The 22,867-nt window shown below is 29.5% G+C and overlaps 1 protein-coding gene and 2 pseudogenes across 1 annotated transcript; 1 reads left to right on the forward strand and 2 right to left on the reverse strand.

The window, feature by feature from the left end:
- Window positions 1-5,818: 5,818 nt before the first annotated feature.
- On the reverse strand, window positions 5,819-7,420 carry LOC125877815 (loganic acid O-methyltransferase-like; annotated as a pseudogene).
- A 1,545-nt stretch (window positions 7,421-8,965) lies between these two features.
- On the reverse strand, window positions 8,966-9,637 carry LOC125877816 (loganic acid O-methyltransferase-like; annotated as a pseudogene).
- A 7,177-nt stretch (window positions 9,638-16,814) lies between these two features.
- LOC125877812 (loganic acid O-methyltransferase-like) lies at window positions 16,815-19,922 on the forward strand. The gene is made up of 3 exons (XM_049559080.1): window positions 16,815-16,952; window positions 18,363-19,010; window positions 19,362-19,922. The coding sequence occupies exons 1-3, from the start codon at window positions 16,884-16,886 to the stop codon at window positions 19,698-19,700; spliced, it is 1,056 nt and encodes a 351-aa protein (XP_049415037.1). The 5' UTR covers window positions 16,815-16,883; the 3' UTR covers window positions 19,701-19,922.
- The last annotated feature ends 2,945 nt before the right edge of the window (window positions 19,923-22,867 follow it).

Raw genomic sequence — 22,867 nt, forward strand, 5'->3', positions numbered from 1 at the left:
AGTTGAGTATCTAATCTCGGAGTTGAGTATCTTATCCTTGAGTACTTCTGAGTTGAGTAAGTTTGAGTAGTTTTGAGTACCCTTGAGTATTCCTTGAGTTGAGTAAGTTTGAGAAGAGGTAAGTATGTTTCATTTCTATCAAGTTTCAAGCTTATGTTTATGTTTTAGAATTCCTCTTACATGCTCGTACATTCCACGTACTGAGCCATTTGGCCTGCATCTTTTCATGATGCAGACACAGGTATTCAGGATCATCAACAGGAGCTTCGTTGATACATTCGAGAGTCCGAGTTAGCTATGGTGAGCCTCCTTGCTTTCGGAGGATTTCATTTACCTTTCAGTTATATCAGTTGTTAGGATGTCGTGGGTCTTGTCCCTACTTCCATCTTTATCAGTTAGAGGCTTCATAGATAGTCAGTATAGTTGAGAAATCTGTATCATTTATTTTATTAAATGTTTTAAAGACTAAAGTTGCCTTTTTATGGCGAGTTGTATATATTTTATTATACAAAGTTTTCTTTGGACTTAAAGTTTGTATTTAAGTTTTATGAACTTTTATTTCAGTTTTTAAGCTTTATATGCTTGAATCAGTTTTCCGCTTGTCGTCAGCCAGGATGAGGTTCGCTTGGGGACCAGCAATGGTCTTCGAGTGCCGGCCACGTCCAGGGTGTAGGCTCGGGTCGTGACAATAAGGAAGGTAAAATAACTGGAGAAATTTATGGAAATAGTGATAAGCGTGGCTGATTTGGAAATCTTTTTTTTATTTATTTAAATTCTACTTTTGAAAAAAAAAATTATGACTATATGAATGAAAAAAAAAAAGTATTGTTATTTTGGTGTAAATACGGTTCTTAATTTGTATACTAAAAAAATCGGCCCTTTATAAATTCTTAATTTTAAACAATGTCTGAATTCTGAATAAATCATTTCTAAAGCATATATTATATAATTCAGGTCTATGAAGAGATAATGTGACATATCTCGCTGGCCAAGTACTATGTTTTGCCTAATGTTTTGGATTTTCCTCATTTGTTTCACTTTATGTTCTCTACAAACAAAATTAAAAAGTGTCTTTGTTAATTTTTCTAAATTGGCCTCCCTTTATTGCTCTTTTTCTCCCCAGTAATAACTAATTTTTACCTTTTCCTCATTAATTGTCCTTTTAACTTTCTTAGTTTTCACTTAAAATTTACGCTAAAAAATTCAAAATCCTTTTCCAAGAATGTATTCTTGTGATTTTTGAAACAATAAGAGGCCAAGAACTATGTTTTTCCTAATCTTATCAACTTTTAAGATAAAAAAATACCCTCCACATGAAAAATCTCAACTGATAATTTTTAAGATAAAAAAATACCTTCCACGTGAAGAATCTTTAACTTATAACTTTTAACCTATAAGTGATAAGTTATAATTAAATTCACCCGAGTAGACTCTAAGTAATCAACTAATCATATGCATTCAATAACATTGTTAACATCCCATGTACCATTAAAGATAGTTCTGGTGGTCATAGGGAAACAAATCTAGAAAGAAAATTTAGCTTCAAATGAAGTAACATGAAAATAGAAGCCTAAGGCCTAGGAGATTGCTAATATTATTTCTACTGGGAAAAACATATTCACCATATCCCCGCAATACCTGATAAAGAAGAGGGGCATACTGTAGGTTCTTTATATCCTCTCCAGGAAAGAAAATCGACACCTAATTCGAGAAAGAGACTAATTTTATTGAAAAGCGACAGAAACAGAACAACAAGAGTAAATGGTAAAGAGTGATTCGGAAAAAATAGATAGGCAAGCAACCATAGTACAAACTGCTGGAAACCAGAAAACAGAACATAGAGTTTTCTCTGTCTTTTTACTCTGACAAGATTAGAACGTCTAAGAAAATTAACTGTATAAATAAGAATATGCCAATTGTATAAGGTATTATACATGTTAGCAGACGATCAAACATCATACAATCACCAATTACAGTCATATCTATCTGAATTGCACGCGACAGTAAGCATATTCATTTTGCTAATACATATGTTGTACGGATCAGCAGACCGATCATGGAAGGTTCAGGCAAGGGACAACTGGGACATGGTATCTCGCATTAACATGCCAAAAATATGACATATGCTGTACTTTCTTTTCTCGCTATCATGATTGTCATTGCTTTCTAGTGTATATTTCATCACAATCCTCTTCTTGTTCAGATGAATTTATTTGCCTACAATTGTAAGTTGTAACATTTCACTCCCCAAATGATTTAGTACATAAAGCAAAAACAGTACTCCTCCTATTTCTTAACTAGCTCGAGGTTCCACCGTGTATCTATATATCTTACAAATAAGCATCCCCAGTACAACATAGTACTTCATTTACTCCACCAAATGTGATCACCAAAGTCGGCAGAATCAGACCACTCAACTCATGCAGATGCACTACGCACAACACAAACCAGCCATAGTTAATCTACTAATCAAAGAATTTGCAACGGGACCTGTCCATTTTTTCTCTTGGAGAGAAAGGCAAGCCTTTGACTTCACCTATGTGACCTTCACAAGGCATCGTCTGTCCCCAGCCTAGATAAAGGATGATAGTTGGGGTATGTAGACTTATAATCAGCTAAAAAATAGTATAATCATCATGAAACTTCCTAAAATATTGGACTGGACAGTGGGGAATGGATACAAAGGACTATATAGATTATAGTGAACCTCAACAAGTTTTTTGTTAATGTGATTGATAAAAATGAAAACTTTTTCTATGATGGTGGTGTCCGGGCTAGCTTGCACGTGTACTTCGACTAGTTCCACCACTTGCTACCTCCTTCCCCACCCCCCTAGGTACCGGGTAACTCCATCACCAAGCCTTAGCTAGATAGAAAAGAACACCTTCTAACTCTTTTATACCTCTGCTGGAATTTGAACCCGAGATCTCATGGTTCTCCCAACTTCATTCACCACTAGTTCACATCCTTAGGACCACTACATGCTTTCAGTAAACTAAGAGTTGTGGTAGTTCACATTTTCACATTCAGCTTGAACATTTTAAGAACAATCTAATTATCACTAAAACCTAAGGAAACTCAGCCTAAACAAAGTGAAAAATGGATACAAAAGATTATATAAGGTCGACTTCAACTAATATCCAAATCAAGTTGTGGTGGCTAACACTACACATTTTCTATTTGATAATTATACTGTCTAAGTCACCTTGCACGCACCTCGACTAATTTCTTTTCCCGGATACCGATGAGAAGAAATCCTCTGCTAAGACCTCACGGTTCTCAACCTACCTCATCGACCCCTAAGCCACACACCAATGGTGCAGTTCATACTTCACATTCAGCTTGAATAAATTAAAGAACAAACTAATTATCAATAAAACCTATGGAAACTGAACTTGAACAAAGCGAAATCAAGATAATGAAAAAGAGGCATAAAAAAGAAAGAAAACACCTTACCAGGAACATACTGAGCTAATTTAATCAAAGCAGAATGGGAATTTTCTGGTTCTGAAGAAGACCCATCAAATTTGAGGGGAATATGTTGAGGTAGGGCAACAAGATCAGACCCCTTTGGGATATCTTCAGAAGCAACTAATCCAAGGCCAAAGGAATCACCTTGTGCTATTTTAATGGATTTGTGAACAAACCCACCTTCAGTTTTCACCCATTTGATGAGGTCCGGTGGTTGTGCCACTAGCCGTGATGGGTAAACGGCGGCGGCGCAAGTGAGAGGACGGACGTGTGTTAAAGGAGTTAGCCATTAGCATCATTTTGCTTGACATTTTTGCTGATTTGAGTGTAAAGTGTGATAACAGAAACTCAAAGGGGAGATGGTGTTTTTCTGGACTCGTTAGTCCTATGGACGGTCTTAAAAATAATGTTTGATCTTTAATATAAGTGAAATATATTTCTAAATTCTTGTTAAGTTTAGAAGTATTTTTAATATTTTTTTCAAATTTTAAGTAAGATCCTCATGCTTTTATGAGAGTTTGAGACTATTTACTATGTCATGTGACAATTGAGGATGGATCTAAGTTTAGTTATTCAAGTAAAAGATTGTTTTTAAACTGGCTATGATGAAACCCAGTTCCGAAAATGAGATTTTTCCGTCGCCGTTGATGTCGAATTTGTTGAATACCTGTTGTAGCTCCTCTTCTACCATGACCGGAGAGTTCACCGGCGGCGTATTCGCCGGCGTTGGGTCTTTTTTTTTCTTTCGATTGAAAAGAGATTTAATTAATCCCATTTTACTAATAGTGAATTAATTATCGAAAAATTAGTAAATTGGGGAAGATTTATGAGGATTATAAAGAGATTAATTTGAAAAATTATTTTGGATTTTTGTTTAAAACGGAGAGAGGCTGCGTGAGTGCACGATGAGAATTATGCCGTCCGTATCGGCCATGTTCTGGACATGTGAAGACGAGATGTACGTATATGTCAGTATAAAAGTGTGAGAGATAGGGACGGATTTATAAAAGATCGAGACGTGTCACGTGACATTACTTTATCGAAAAAAACATGTAATTTATGTTGTGTGTTCTTTTAGAATTTTATCTTGGCTTTTATACTTTTTTTTTTTTTTGAACGATTTTCTGATGTTTTTACTTGAGTTGAGATTAATTTATCAAAAACAACTTTCTGACTTTTAAGGTAAGGATATGGATAAAATATACTTACACACTATTCTAAATTCTCTACAAACTCCATTTGTCAGATTACATGCATTTGGAATGATATTGCTGTTGTTGTTAAATAATTTTTCACTTTATTTCAAAATTTGTGTTTGGTTATAGAAAAACTTGAATCGAAATTGAATTCTAAATTTGAAAAAGCAGTTCAAATCTTTTCTCCATCTTTATAAATTTCAAATAATTAAAATGCTATTTTCTCTTTTTCAAAAAGTATAACTGAACACAATTTCTTCCCCGATTACCTCCAATTTAAATTCTAAATAAGATAAAAACTAAACTATTTGAATCTATGACCAAAATGTCTACTAAGCTAAACATCTCAATAATATCACTGAATTTTAGATACACAATTTAATAAATGGTTTACATAATGATTTATTGGGTACAACCTACAAAATATGGATCATAACAAAATAAAAGAGTAAAAAATAATTATTAGATGTAGGTTAATTAAGAACATCAACTTTAAAAAATTGAATTTTCTTTGTAGAGCACATAAAGTGAACAACTAAAAAAGAAGTAGGAAAAAAAATCCAAAACATTAGACAGAAACAGAAAACTGGCCTACAAAATGTGCCATATAATTTCTCCATACATCTGAATTATATAATATAAAAAAATAATATGTTCAATTCTTGTGTTATTGCATTATTCCTATTTTAGCTCATGTGATAGTCAGATTAAGCACATTTGACCTTCATTTAAGCAATGTATTTATTTTTGAACCTTTGACTAACGGAATTCAAACACATATTGCTTAATTGAATATCAAATATGCTTAGTCGAATATCACAACGACTAAAAGTATTATCGTCACTATAATATCTATCTATAGATAGATTCGTCCATAGAAATTCATTTACGCTTCAAAGCGACAAATAATTGGCATGATTTTCCACCATTAGCTTTCATCCATGTTGAAATCTCTTCACTTTTAAGAAGAGTTCTTGCACAAACTTCTTCTGCTATTTTACTCCCAAAATGATTGATGAGAAGTCCTTCTAAAACAGCTCTTAGGTTTATTATAAAAGTTTTTGCATCAATCTCATCAACAAGCTTTGATTTAGGATATGCCAATTCCATTTTCTCTATGCTAAAACATCCATTTTTCTCCACCACTTTAGTCATGTCTTGAGGAGAGGGAAAATACATTGGCAAATTAAATGAGTCTACAAGAGATTCATCTAACTTTCTCTATGTCAAAAAGAAAGAAACTTCAATTACAAATGTGGTGTGCACACAGCCTTACCCTTATAAATAAACTCTCGATTCAAGTAAAATATAGATATTATTTACCTCATTTACCAAATTCATAAGACTGGAACTGAAAAAACTTTCGACTCAAGTAAAATATAGATATTAATTACTTACCTCATTTACCAAATTCATAAGACTGGAACTGAAAAAAACTCTCGACTCAAGTAAAATATAGATATTACTTACCTTATTTATCAAATTCATAAGACTGGAGCTGAAAAAACTCTCGACTCAAGTAAAATATAGATATTACTAACCTCATTTACCAAATTCATAAGACTGGAACCGAAAAAACTCTCAAATCAAGTAAAATATAGATACTCCCTCTGTCCCATTTTATGTGAGGTACTTTGACTGGGCATGAAGTTTTAGAAAGGAAAGAAGACTTTTAAAATTCGTGGTTTAAAATGAATGATAGAAATTTGTGTGACTATAAATGATTTCATTAAGGATAAAATGAATATTTTAAAGTTAAATTGTTACTTAGTATAAAAATGTGTCATTCTTTCTAGGACTGACTAAAAGAGAAAGTCAGTCATATAAATTGGGACAAATGCAGTATTACTTACCTCATTTACCAAATTCATAAGATTGGAACCGAAAAAACTCTCGACTCAAGTAAAATATAGATATTACTTACCTTATTTATCAAATTCATAAGACTGAAACTGAAAAAACTCTCAACTCAAATAAAATATAGATATTACATACCTCATTCACCAAATCCATAAGACTGGACCCGAAAAATTCCACGAGACGTATATAACTTGAAAATGGTGAAATAAACACCATCATTCCTCCAGGGACAATCTCCTCAGCTCTTGCATTAAAGAATATTTCCATGTCCTTTTCAAATTGAGCAATATAAGCATTCACTACATCAATATTTGATGTACCATAGTGAATCAATCCCTTATTCCATGTTGGAGATTTCTCATCTAACAATTCTTTTGGAATCTTAGATAACCAATGTATGGCACAAGAAGAATGTGCAAAATGTATTGATCGCGATGGAAATAATCTACCATGAAAAGATCCTGGAACTCCAGATGCATAGTAGGATCGATCAATAGGTAGTGATCGAAAAAGAGTGTTGAAATCGTTTTCGACATGATCACTAAAAAATACTTGGAATTCAAGAATAATATTTTGGTATTTTTCCTTTACAACATCTACAACATGTTGCATTGCATGGAAAGTGTTTGGTCCAATTGAACATCCCAACTCTATAATACGAAATGTGTGTGAAGAAGATAACATGACTTCAACATCAAGTTTTCCAATAATTGCATCTCTCACCATATCCTTTGAAGCATCTATAAGTTCTTTCTACATATATATAATCATAACATTAATAAATTTTGTTAATAAAAGTTTTTTTAAAATTTAAATTGAAGAAATTAAATTAATACCTGCCGTTGGGAGTTATTGTAGTAGCTATAAGCACTATTACCATCATTCATGGGGAAAGATGTTGTCATTTTGGCTAATATTCTTCTTCTTCTTCACCTTAGATGGATTCAGAATTTGAAATTTATGAATTTTAAATTAATTTGTACATTATAAATGATTTTTGTAAGATAATTACATAATTTTAATCGAAGATACTGAATTCTGATAAATATGTTACTTCTACTCTAGTATAATTAATTTTATAACTATATATATTGTTTTGTTTCTTTAGCATCCTTATTTATCTATGTTATTATTTGACCATGTATTCCATTAAGTACTCAATGCACGAGCCCAAATAAGATCCTCTTTTACAGAGCCGACTTAAAGGGGAAACCATTAAAGCTAATTGTTTTAGGCCCAAAAGATCGAAGGATCCAAATTTTTTATATATTGTTTATATACAATATTATAAATTATTAATAAAAGATACTAAATTTTATGTTGTTTTTTGCAAAGGGATAAAGGTTATTCAGATAAATCATCCTAATTTTATGATATAAATATGCAATATATGAAAAATTAATAATTTGATGACGACTCTTATAATTGAAACAACAAAGTCTCTTGTATTATAGTTCATATGTATAACTAATATGTGAACCAGATTAATCATCAAATTCGATTCATCAGTTTATTTCAAATGCCTTCCATAAGTAATCAACAAATTATATGTGCATTGCATTACATTTTATGACAGTACCATTATATAAACTTTGTTAGACATGGATAAGATGTAATTTTTACGCCAAGTGGCAAAATATTATTGGCTCTTTTTAAAGAAAGTCATTAAAAATACCAAAATAAAGATAAAATTTAAATCCTAAAAATACAACACTTTAATGGTTTTCATTTTTTCAAACTAAACCTACTAAAAATGAAGTGAAAATCAAAATGATAAAGATTAATCCCAAACATAAGATTTAATGCTAAAGTAATATAGTAGGAAGGATAAAAAAAATTACGAGTCTTGTACATTAGATATATCACATCACTCCATAGAATCGAGTTATATAATATATAGTACATTTCTCTATAGAAATTCATTTACGCTTTAAAGCGATAAATAATTGACATGCTTTCTTGTAGTTTATTTTCATCCATGCTGAAATCTCATCACTTTTAAAAATAGTCCTTGTAAAAGCTTCTTTTGCTATTTTACTCCCAAAATGATTGATGAAAAGTCCTTCTAAAACAGCTCTTAGGTTTATCATTAAAGTCTTTGCATCTGCCTCATCCACAAGCTTTGATTTGGGATATGTTAACTCTATTTTTTCTATGCTAAAACAACCATTTTTCTCCACCACTCTAGTCATGTCTTCAATTGAGGGAAAATACACTGGCACATTAAATGAGTTAACTAAGGACTCATCTAACTTACCCTGTGGAAAAAGAAGAAGAAAGAAACCTCAATTATTATAAATGTATGGCTATAGCTAACTAGTTCTTTTTCAATTTGTTTGTCTGATTGTTATTTGATATGAAGTTTAAAAAAATAAAGAAGATTTTTGAATCTTATTGTCTTAAAGTAAAAATACGCTGACTGTATCAAAAAGGAAAGTTGAAATTAAAAGGTTAACCAGACAAACAAATTGAAATGGATGAAGTACTAAGTAATTTAACTACCTACCTCGTTCACCAAATCCATAAGACTAGAACCGAAAAATGTCAAGAGACGTTCACTTAATTGTGGTGAAATTAGAATCATCATTCCACCAGGAACAATTTCCTCAGCTCTTGCATTGAAGAACATTTCCATGTCCATTTCAAATTGAGCAACATAAGCATTCATTACTTCAAAATTTGAAGCACCTATATAATGAATCAAACCCTTGTTCCATGATGGAGATTTCTTATCTAACAACTCTTTTGGAATCTTAGATAACCAATGTATAGAAGTAGAACAATGAGCAAAATGCATTGATCGTGATGGAAATAATCTACCATGAAAAGATCCTGGAACTCCAAATGCATAGTAGGATCGATCAATAGGTAGTGATCGAAAGAGGGTGTTGAAATCATTGGTGATATGATCATTGAAGAATATTTGAAATTCAGGAATATTATTTTGGTATTTTTCCTTTAAAGCTTCTACAACATGTTGTGTTTGGTCCTATTGAACATCCCAACTCTGTAATACGAAATGTGTTTGAAGAAGATAACATGATTTTGATGTCAAGCTTTCGAATAATTGCATCTCTCACCATCTCCTTTGCACTATCTAACACTTCTTTATGTATTCAATAACAAATAAAATTTACTTATTTTACTGTTATAGTGGGTAAAGTTCGTACAGTAAATTTAATATGACATATATAATTATATATTACATTTTATTGTCACCGTGGATAAATTTAGTTACTGTACAAACAATATATTGATGTATGGTGTGCATTTATGATCAAACACTTACCATTATATCAAAAGTTATAACTAGTAATAGCAAGGGCACAATTTTTTTTCCTATCTAAGTCCATCATGCATGCGTCATCCAATCCAGACCATGCCACCCCCTCGTGGACCTTGCCATAGGCAAAATGTTGCATTGCCCATCATGGTACTTGATGAATTCTTAATTTAGAGTTGGGAAAAGGCTCAAATATGCCATTGAACTTTGAGAAAAGGCTCATTTATGTCATCTGTTAAAAAAATGGCTTATCTATTACATTGTTGTTTGAGAAAATGTTCATTCATGCCATTATATTTAAATTTTCGTTTTGCAAAACCATGTTTTACCTCAACGAGTCACCAAACGACTTTTAACACTTTTCAATTGGAGTTTTGGATCAAATGTACTTATTTCAAGTGGGTCTTGTTGAGTTAAGTTGAATTCAAGTTTAAAAAGATATTGAGTTTTGGTATCTTGCTCGGAGGGAAGCTACTCTTGAAATTTGAGGTGATTTCGTGAAGAATTGAAAAAGTTGGAAATTTGAGAGTTCTTGATGTTGTTCATGTGTTCTTAAGGAAGAAGAAGCAAAAAGAGTACATTTGATCCAAAACTTCAGTTGAAAAGTGTTAGAAGTTGTTTGCGGATTATTGATAACGCTCAACTACTTATCTTATAATTCAATGTGTAGGCGGCCGTTAGCAATATAAACCCAATGAGAGGTTGAGGTCTAATCCCATAAGGAACGGTAAACAAGAATTCAACTCACGAAGTGAACTCACGTACTAAACTTTTGTAAATTTGGTTAATCGATTTAACATAAACGTAAATTTGAGAGATTTAGATTATCAATAAAAATCATGTTGGGAGCACCACCCTCAAATGAGCCCTGCAATGTGTGATACTAAAATTTAGTCAGGATTTCAATGTGGGGTTCCGTGCATTGAATGGATAACCAAAAAAAAAAAACGTATTCTAGTTCTTAGATACCAAAACAATAACAATTAAAATATATTATTGCGGTATAATATGAGACGCACATGGTATATAACATGTACCGATAGAATATCATAGTGTTCATGCTTATTTTGATAGTTTAATATTTATATTATTTTTAACAAGTTTACTCATGAAAAAAAATATTGTTTTTACTTGATAATTATTGTGATTTATAATACTTTTACATTTTTTTAAATAATAGTAGAAGCTCTAAAGAACAAGTACTTGTACCAAGTCATAAATTTCACAAATAATATTCCTGAATTCCAAATATTCTTCAATGATCATGTCACCAATGACTTCAACTATATAAATATACAAAACGTATTTGTTACGTAGGTTTGGATGAGAAAAATTGTGATTCCATGGAGAAAGGGTGGAGCATGTTGTTTAAAAAATATTTAAAAATATATACTCAACAATTTTTTCATATTTTATAACTAAAATAAATAGCATTAATTTGCTAATTCTAAAACGTGTAGTTGCGCATATTATTTTGAAAACTATTAAAGAGGGAAATTAGACGCCTAGAATTAGGGAAAGAAAATAGAAAGCCTAGAATTAGAGGGGGAAAATAGAAGCCTAGAAGTAAGGGAAGAAATTAGGAGCAAAAATAGAAACCTAGAAGGGAAGAAATTAAGAGGAAAAAATAGATAGTGAAACCATCTTTAGCATGATATAGTGACCCTCAATTTTTTTCAATTCATAAGGAAAAATACTTTCAATATAAAATCATAATCAACTTTGAAGATAAAAATACCTTTTACCTAAGAAATTTTAACTGATGACACTTTTAATTTATAAATCATAAGTTATAAATTCGTCCAATCAAACTCTATGCATTACATAACATCCCATATGTGCCCAATATTAGTTCATTGTCTAATAATCCATGCATTATTATTCATCGCAGTAATAATCTATTGATTAATATTATTCATATATATCGTATAAACCAAATGAAGCCATATCCGATTCATCAGTTTGTTTCAAATATATTCATGATAGCTAAATAATTATCTAAAGAAAGTCCAAGTCATGTTACAGTTTTATGACAAGTGCAAATAGGTTTTGTATTTTCTATTCTATTTCTATTTCTATTCTACTATATTATAAAAGGGAGTTTAGATCCAATTCTACTATATTATATTTAAGATTGGGACTTTTCCCAATCTTGAATATTATATATTATACTTGTGGGACTTTTAAAAGAAAGTTTATACCCAAGTATAATATATAATATTCAAGATTGGACTTTCTTGAATATTATATATTATATTTATTATATAGTAGAAATTGGGCATAAACTCCCTTTTAAAATAATATATATATATATATATATATATATATATATATATATATATATCTCACAAATGGAAAAGTCCCAATCAAGGAAGCAACATATATCATTTACAAATGACTCTGAAAGACATTTTAAAAGGGTTAATTTTTTAATTTTATCCATATCACATAAATTAGGACAAAGTGACTAGTAATGTACATTATTTCAAAGTTACATAAAAATATTATAGATCACAATAATTAATAACTTCAAACATTTTTTTAAAAAAATGAAAATTTGGATGACTCTCCAAATTTCATTTATGTCACATAAATTGAGACAACAAAAGTAACATATATTGGGTCCATTTTAATTTATTTGTCTTATTTTGTTTTGTCTTTTTTATATTTAAAAATTGCGTAAAAATACTATAAATCATAATAATTAACAACATAAAATATGTTTTGAAAAAAATACAAAAAATTCCACTGATTCTTGAAGTGAATCTATCGTAAAAATACTATAAATCATGGTAATTGACAACATAAAATATTTCAAAAATGTTGTATGTGGGTAGTCTTATTATGCCTTAAATAGCGTCAAAGAAAGTACAGGTTTGTGATAAAAAAAACTTATTCCTTTATCCACACAAACAATCGCTTCAAAAACTCGGTTATTAGCCCCAAAACATACTATTTATATTATTGGGCCCGTGCATAGCACGATATATATATATATATATATCTCACAAATGGAAAAGTCCCAATCAAGGAAGCAGCATATATCATTTACAAATGACTTAAAAAGCATTAAAAATTACAATAATTACCAATTTAAAATATTTAAAAGCTATATAATAACATAGGTTGACTCTCAGAATTCTATCAGGCTCACATATATTGGGACAGAAAAAATAACACATATCATTTTAATGTTACCAAAAAAGTATTATAAATAATAATAATTAACAACTTAAAATATCTGAAAGACATTTTAAAAGGATTAATTTTGTAATTTTATCTATATCACATAAATTAGTACAAAGTGACCAGTAATGTACATTATTTCAAAGTTACATAAAAATATTATAAATCACAATAATTAATAACTTCAAACATTTAAAAATATGAAAATTTGGATGACTCTCCATATTTCATTTGTGTCACATAAATTGAGACAACAAAAATAACATATATTGGGTCCATTTTAATTTATTTGTCTTATTTTTTTTTATATTTAAAAATTACGTAAAAATACTATAAATCATGATAATTAACAACATAAATATGTTTTGAAAAAAAATACAAAAAATTCCACTGATTCTTGAAGTGAATTTATCGTAAAAATACTATAAATCATGATAATTGACAACATAAAATATTTCAAAAATGTTGTATGTGGGTAGTCTTATTATGCCTTAAATAGCGTCAAAGAAAGTATAGGTTTGAGATAAAAAAACTTATTCCTTTATCCACGCAAACAATCGCTTTAAAAACTCGGTTATTAGCCCCAAAATATACCATTTTTATTATTGGGCCCGTGCATAGCACGGGCAACATTATCTAGTTGTAATATAAAAAGGAAAACAATATCTCCAATAATCTATTCTACAAATTTTGTCCACACAAATTCAAATTTCTATCTATATTTTTTGTACTCTCATAATTATATAGTGAATTGTTCATCTCATTTTGTGGATATAGATCGATTGATCAAACCACGTTAAATCTTTGTATTTTATGTTATATTTGTTGTTTGTCTTCTTGCCAAATATATAATGTCAAATTAAAATATATACTATGTTTATATATTATATCTTTCCTTTTTATGAAATTGTGTGGACAATAACTTTAAATGGCTATTCATGAATTATTTGTTTTCTTGTCTCTTACAACTTGTTTGGTACCTATCCTAAATCTGACATGATGACTAAGACTTTTGGTTTATCTTTAGTTTTCTTTTTTTTTTATTTTCTCGTTTGAGTATGAAGTTTATGTTAGAGTTTTGATTAAATTTAAATTGTGCATTATAGGGTTTATTTAGGGGTGACACTTCTAATAAAAATTTTCCATAACCAAAGCCGAAACTTTATAATTTTGATTAAGAATAAACAATCTTACCACTACACACTACAACTCATGTTAAAGTTTATCTTTAGTTATTTTAATGACATTATGTGAACTGTGGAGTATTTCCATAAATAGGTTGCTAGGATTTTGTTGGTTCGTTTGGTTCATTTACTAGTTATTCATATAAATTATAAGATAAGATTATTATACGATAAATAAATTATTTTCTGACGAATAATAATATAAATGATATTAACCACTTAATTATATTAAGAATGAGATTCTAGAATAAATTAATGTAGATATAAACAATCTTGCATCATAATTTATATGTATAACTAATATATGAGCCAAACGATGCCAAATTCATCAGTTTGTTTCAAATGTGCTCATGATAGCTAAAAAAAATATCTAAAGATAACCATAAAGTCGAAATCATGTTACAGTTTATGACAATATCTAATATCTCCACTAATCTATTCTACAAATTTTGTCCACACAAATTCTAATTATCGTTTCATTGAAATCATCCTTGGACATATAATCAATCAACATAGTTTTTTTTATTTTTACTTATAGACTTTAAATTCTATAACTATCAACCAACAACATAAAAGATTTGATCGTCGACAAGATATTTATAGATAAGTGTTTGATGTTAGGCTATAAATATATTTAATTGTAGGATCGTCTCAATAAATTTGGAACCTAAAGCTAAAATTCATAACGAGGTTTTACAGTTTTAAAGATTTTAGAATATTCAATAATGAGAGAAAAAATAGAAAGGGAAATAAAAAAGGTAAATATAAGAGTAATAATATATATATCTTCAGTAAATAATTGGGGACCTAAAATATTTAGGGTCCCAAGTGATTGCTTTAGTGGCCTTATGGTCGAGACGATCATGCTTAATTGTAATGAAGAACATAAATTAAAAAAAAATCATAAAATTAGTATTTTTTGTTTAAATTGTACATAAAAATAGAGTTGAAGGGTTAATTTTTTTTAAAAAAAAAAAAATTGTTTTTGGCTTTCACTCCCTTAGAGAAAGTGTGATGCACACATTCTGCCACATCACTTAGAAGTGTCTAAATGAAACATGAAAATTGAAGTTGACGGGTTAAAATGGAACAACATTGAGTTGGAGTGCAAAAATAAAATTTAGGAGCAAGTTTAAGGATCTGCATATGTATTTGGCTAATATGTATGGATATAAAATGGCAAAAAAATGGGCGGATTAGATATTGTTGTTGTAGGTAAAAAGAATGTTACAAAGAAGTAAAACATAATATAGAATATTAATTTCGAATAAAGCTTAACTTTTAAAGTGAAATGTTATTATAAAGGTGATTGTTATTATGTTAGTGAGAGCTAGATCTGAATGTATTTGTATACATAATCTACTTTTGTCAAGAATCCAATAAATAATCGGAGATGGTCCATTTTTTTTAATAATGGTTTAAACATTGGAAATTTAACTATCTTATTTTGATTAGAGTATCCTTTTTTGTGTAATTAAGTAACAAAGAAAATTGTTTGTACTTTCTTAGTTTCTTTAGTTTTAAATATTTTTATATGGTTAAGGTGTTAGTATGATATAATTTAGAAATTCTTAAAAATTAAAGTCACAAATTCTTTATTATATGACGAACAAATTATAATTCTCAATTTATCATACTGTAAAATAACAAAATCGAACTTTATGAGTACCAAATCATACCAAATAAAATTGATATTAAATTTTTTTTCATACTATTGAATTATTCAGTATAATTTATTTTCAAGATAAAAATCTCTTTTTTATGAATATTTTTTTTAGCCACCAAAGTTTTCTCACTGGCGGCCATATAAAGTTAAACTCTATATAGGCACGTGCATCAAATAGCCAAATTTCTTTTTGACATGATATATAAATGTACCGTTTAATTTGACCTTAATGAATATTTATATTTTTTAATTTTATGTATATATAAGTAGATATTTGTGTTTTATATGACGTTCTGTGTCACCATGTGTGTTATTTCAAGTAGGGTATATATATTTATTAATTTAATTTTATACAAATGTAAGTGTTTATTTAAACAGATTCTAAATTGAAGAACCTAAATAACAATTGAGGGTAAATTAAAAAATATGTTTATATATTATGCCTTTCCTTAAAGTTCTGATTAAATTTAAATTGTGCATTACAGGGTCTATTTAGGGGTGACACTTCCAATAAAAATTTTCCATAATCAAAGCCGAAACTTTATAATTTTGATTAAGAATAAAACAATCTTACCACTACACACCACAACTCATGTTAAAGTTTATCTTTAGTTATTTTATTAACATTATGTGAACTGTGGAGTATTTCCATAAATAGGTTGCTAGGATTTTGTTGGTCCACAATAGATTCGTTTGGTTCATTTACTAGTTATTCATATAAATTATAAGATAAGATTATTATACAATAAATAAATTATTATGTGATGAATAAAAATATAAGTGATATTAACCACTTAATTATATTAAGAATGATGTATTTAATAGTACCTAATACTACCTGTTATGTATTAAATAGTACCTAATACTACCTATTTTGTCAATTACTACTAATTAAACATATCTTGATTTGTAAAAACTTTATGCTAAAAAATATAAGATTGAAATAATATATATTCATGTGACATGGAGTTAAACAGTGCAAAATCCACATATATAAGATCACATTATGAGTGAATTAGAAAACACATTAAGCCAAAATGACAGCATCTTTCCCCATGAATGCTGGTGATGGTCTTTATAGCTACTCCAAAAACTCCCATTTGCAGGTATTGATCTCATATATTTTAGTTTAACATATTATAACAAATTATCTAATTTTTGTTTTTAATCCAACTTATATCAAGCATATTTTCTTGTACAAAAATTATTGCGAGTGTAAATGTAAAACTCAATCAAGAATTCATCAAGCATAATGTTGGATAATGTCAATTTTCCCCTTGTGGCGAGGACCACGAGGGGGTTGGGTTGCCCAGGTTGGAATTATGATCGAAAATTGGAGCTTAATTGATGGACTTAATTAAGAAATAAAGTTATGCCTTAATATTAGCTATATTTTTTGTCATGATGGTAAGCGCTAGGTTCTTACAAGTGGTATCAACCAAGATCATGATTCCATTTCCACGGGTAAAAAGATGCATGAGGCAGGTGTTGGGAGGAGGATTGTTGGGTAACAGCAACATCTTGCCTATAGTGAGGCCCACGAGTGGACTAGGGTGGCCTCAGTTGGAGTCATGATAGAACGTGATGTTTGCTTGGACTTAGTTAAGAAATAAAGTTGTCTATGCTATTAGCTAAAACTTTTGACATGCTATACAAACATGCCGTACACCAATTATATTTGTATAGTTACCGACTTATCCGCTGTAACAGTAAAACACGACTATATATCACACTAAGGACCCGTTTGGCCATAGATTTCCCAAGTAATATTTGGGGGGAAATTTGGCAAATAGTGTTTGTCCATACAATTTGCCATTATTTGGCAAAATTTTTTGGCAATTATCCTAAATTCCCAAATACTAGTTTTTTCTAGTATTTGGGCCAAATCTCATTATTGTGGATCTTTTAAAAATTCAAATTTTACACCAAACATTTATCTTTTACAAAAACACTCTCTATAGTAGTTGTTTGCGTTGTATTACATAATTTTTTTACGTGAACACAAAAGTAGTGATGATATGGTTATTGATGAAAATGATGAACAATCGGCTCAGGAAAACAAAGTCATGTGCTTTGTCTACTTCACGATGTATGGAATGATGCTTGTTGCACTCACTCCAAACTACCACATTGCTCCAGTGTCATGGACACTACTTGTTATTTGTTGCAACGAAGATCCAAGTGACTTGTAATACAAACTTATGGTTATATTTGATAGTTTTTAAAACTTATGGGTATAAATCATATTTTTGTAAAAAAATGAAATATGTTTTCCAAATACTATGGCCAAACACATGGTGAAATTTCACCCAAATTTTCACCCAAATAATATTTGCCAAGAATATTTGGAAATCTATGGCCAAACGCTAGCTAAATTGATTGTATTTTACCCACTATAATAGTAACATAAGTAACTTTATCCGTTGTTGCACAAACATCAATAAATATTTTTGTCATCATACTAAAGTAACTGAACTTTTCTATCAACGTGACTTTATTGTTATAATTGCACACAGAAAGAAATAATAGATGGTGTAAAGGAGATAGTGAGAGATGCAATTATTAGAAAGCTTGACATCAAGACCATATTATCTTCTTCAAACACAATACATATTACAGATTTGGGATGTTCTGTTGGACCAAACACTTTTAGTTCAATGCAACATATTGTAGAAGCTCTAAAGGACAAGTACTTATACCAAGACCAAGTCATAGATTCCACCAAGAGTATTCTTGAATTCCAAATATTCTTCAATGATCAAGTCACCAATGATTTCAATACCCTCTTTCAATCATTACCCGTTGACCGATCCTACTATGCATCTGGAGTTCCAGGATCTTTTTATGATAGGTTATTTCCATCGCGATCAATACATTTTCTACATTCTTCTTGTGCTATACATTGGTTATCTAAGATTCCAAAAGAATTGCTAGATGAGAAATCCCCAGCATGGAATAAGGGACTGATTCACTATGTTGGTGCATCAAATGTTGAAATAGTGAATGCTTATGTTGCTCAATTTGAAAAGGACATGGAAATGTTCTTTAATGCAAGAGCTGAGGAGATTGTTCCCGGAGGAATGATGGTGCTTGTTACAGCATTTTCAGGCTACGGACATTTTCTGGGATTTTTTGGTTCTAGTCTTATGGATATGGTGAATGAGGTAATCTCTATTATATTTTATATGACGATGTTTTGGCTTTTGGCTTGTTTTGAACAAGTTCCAAGTGTATTTTAGTATGTCATATACTTTTACCCATTTCAATTTATTTGAACTTTTTTGACTAGGCATAAAGTTTTCAAAGTTTAAACAGTAAAGACTTTTAAAACTTATATTATGACAAAATATTTGTGTGGCTATAGCCTATAAGATTATAACAAGCACTTAAGTTGGAACTTATGATATTAAATATGCTAAGCACTTTTTCAACAAATTAAAAAGAAAATATGTTCACATAAATTGAAATACACTGATAATAAATTAGTAGTTGATGTTTCTTTCTTTTTGTCATAGGGAAAATTAGATGAATCTCTAGTTGACTCATTCAATTTGCCATTATATTTTCCCTCTCCTCAAGACATGACTAAAGTAGTGGAGAAAAATGGACTTTTTAGCATTGAGAGAATGGAGTTGATAAATATCAAATCAAAGCTTGTGGATGAGGCTGATGCAAAGACTATAATGATGAGTATAAGAAGTTCTTTAGAAGGAGTCATAATCAATCATTTTGGAAGTAAAATAGCAGAAGAAGCTTGTGAAAGAGCAATTTTTAAGAGTGAAGAGATTTCAGAATTGATGCAAGTTAATTATGAGAAACCAAGCATATTGTTTGTTGCTTTGAAGCGTAAATGAATTTCTCTGAAGATATTTATATATTATATAATTCAGGTCTATGGGGAGATAATGTGACATATCTCGCCGGCCAAGTACTATGTTTTGCCTAATGTTTTTGAATTTTCCTCATTTGTTTCACTTTATGTTCTCTACAAAGAAAATTAATAAGTGTCTTTGTTAATTTTTCTATATTGGCCTCCCTTTCTTGCTCTTTTTCTCCCAGTAATAACTAATTTTTACCTTTTCCTCATTAATTTGCCTTTAACTTTCTTATTTTTCGCTTAAGATTTACTCTAAAAAATTTAAAACCCTTATGACTTTTAACCTATAATTGATAAGTTATATATTTATCCGAGCATACCCTAGGTAATCAACTAATCATATGCATTATATAACATCCCATGTACCATTGTTCACGGTCTAACACCACATATTTAATTAAGAATTAATAATACAACCATTAAATTTACTATTTTATAATTATTACTAATAAACTTTAATTACAGATCTTAATAGATTTGAATTAATTTATAAAATTATTAATTTTAATTAATTAGGAAATTATTAAATGTTAACATAATCGGAAAGAAAGAAACAAAAATGTGTGCCAGAAAAGAAAAAAAAAGTTATACCTTCCTTTTGTAATAATTCATTACTCTGATCTAATTTTACATTATTTTGTCAACCGCATAAACTACATTACCGTCATTATGGTAGACAATGTGCATTTATAACAAGCAAGATGAACATAAATAAGAGTGTAACAAGTGTGGGTGGGTTAGGCATAGGTTATGAGTTTGAATTATGGTACAAATCAAAACTCGGCATTTAAATGGAGAAAGGTAGAGGGAAAAGCTTATCTATTCATTGAGTGTTGAATACAAAATGAGAAGAAAAAAAATAAGGTAATCACGCGACGTGTTCATATTGTGTTCGGGATGATTGGTTGCTTCCTCTTAGAGTAGGTTTAAAAATATACGATATATCCAAACATATTGAATCTAAGGAAAAACACTCTTGCAATACTGTAACAAATGATTGTCGTTTAGGATAATACATGGTAACCCAATCCATAATCCCTAGAAGGAGAACTGCACCAATACTGTAACAAATTGTTGTCGTTTAGGATAATACATGGTAACTCAATCCATAATGCACCATTTTACTTAGACTTCTACTAATGCTCTGTGACAATTTACCACTAAGAGACGGGAGAAAGACAAAGAGAGTTTTTAAAGAAGACTTTGTATTGCTTGCAGGAATGATTTACACTTGGTTGAATGGTATACAAATGAGAGTCCTTCTATTTATACTACAATCCTAGAGGCTAAAGTGTAAATAAAAGTTATTACACAAGTCCCTACTTAGTTACAAGTTAGTCTCTCCTAGAATTTTCTACAACTCTAAAACATTCTAAGGACATTCCATATAATTCTATAACCTTCCATAGGAAATCTCCATATTTCTCTAGAATATTTTACTAAGGACTATTCTTCTTGTAATGTAAGCCTTCCACATGGACAATCTTATGCCACATGGCGCCTAAGTGGAATGATGATGCGATGGGTCATGAGAAAGAGCTCCGTTTGTAGAACAAACAAATAGCAAGTAGTAGGCAAGTTGCAAATGTTCAATAACCGTTTCCAGCCATCTTATTCCATAATCCACACTTGCAATTCTCTACTACTAGTTTTCTCGCCATATAAACAACCTTTTATTTTATAGTAGTCAAACGAAACAAGTCTTCCTTGCTTGCAAAATTCAAATCCAAATTTGGAATTTCACATAAGGACATTCAAGAATTCAATATTCTTTCGTGGATGGATTCGACAAAAGATAAAATTTAATTCTCTAATTTATTCTACAATTTTTGACCAATTATTTGTTTGATTGAAATCGTCCATGGACACATAACCAATCAATAGGTATATCACTCATATTTTTGCTTTTTTTCTCTTTTTTATGCACGTGCTTATATAGACTTTTAATTATTAATATCAACCAAAAATATAAAAATATTTTGATCGTCGAAAAAATATTTATAGATAAGCTTTTGATATTCAGCTATAAATATACTTAATTCTCTTACATTTTGCTAATTTATTGCGAATTATAACACTCAATATTAATTATGACATTTTGAGCTAAATTTATATATATAGGAAATTAATGATTGGATGCGAGAAAGATTTATTTTTTTGAGCCCAACTATTTTGGATTCGCACTAATTGTTTAAACATTATATGAGGTGGTCCATTTTTTGCACTAATTGTTTAAACATTGGAACTTTGACTATTTTATTTTGATTAAATATCTCTTTTCGTGTAATTAAATTTAAAAAATAAAATTGATTGTACTTTCTTATTTTTTAGATTTTAAATATTTTTACATGTTTAAAGTGTTAGTATGATATAATTTAGATATTTTTAAAAAATCAAAGTCACAAATTCTTTATTATATGAAGAACAAATTATGATTATCAATTTATCATATAATAAAATATCAAAATTGAACTTAAAAGTATACATTAAATATTTTTATACTATTAAATTATTATTATATTTTATTTTCAAGATAAAATATCTTTTTTTTAGCCACCATTTTTTTCTTACTGTCGGCCATATAAAGTTAAACTCTAGACAAGCACGTGCATTAAATAGCCAAAAAAAAAAAAAAAATTTGGCATGATATATAAAAATGCCGTTTAATTTGACTTTAATTGATATTTATATTTTTTTAATTTTATATATGTACAATGGACATATGTGTTCTGTATGATGTTTTGTGTGTACTATTTCAGGATAATATATATATATATATATATATATGTTCAAAATTGAAGAGCCTAAATATGAGTTGAAGGAAAAATTAAAGAATATTGTGCCTTTCCTTTCATCAAATAGTGTCGACAATATAACTTTACAAGCTATCGAATTATTTCTTTTCTTCTCTTTTACGACTTTTTTGCACTTATCATAAATTTGACAGGATGATTAGGACTTTTGATTTATTTTTTGTTATATTTTTGACATTATGTGGAGTACTTTTTTTGCACTTCTCGAATTTTGTTGGTTATCGTGGATTTATTTGGTTCACTTACAAGTTATATAGATAAATTACACTGCAACATTGCGTTTACGATAAAAAATAATGAATGATATATATATATATATATATATATATAT

The sequence above is a fragment of the Solanum stenotomum genome, chromosome 9 (genome assembly GCF_019186545.1).
Source record: "Solanum stenotomum isolate F172 chromosome 9, ASM1918654v1, whole genome shotgun sequence".
NCBI lineage: Eukaryota > Viridiplantae > Streptophyta > Magnoliopsida > Solanales > Solanaceae > Solanum > Solanum stenotomum.

Bases quoted from the DNA above. Each gene is read 5' to 3' on its own strand.
- LOC125877812 (XM_049559080.1), top strand. From the start codon at position 16,884: ATGACAGCATCTTTCCCCATGAATGCTGGTGATGGTCTTTATAGCTAC. The intron at 16,953-18,362 runs GTATTGATCTCA...AATTGCACACAG, and splicing joins CCAAAAACTCCCATTTGCAG to AAAGAAATAATAGATGGTGT. The intron at 19,011-19,361 runs GTAATCTCTATT...TTTTTGTCATAG, and splicing joins TTATGGATATGGTGAATGAG to GGAAAATTAGATGAATCTCT.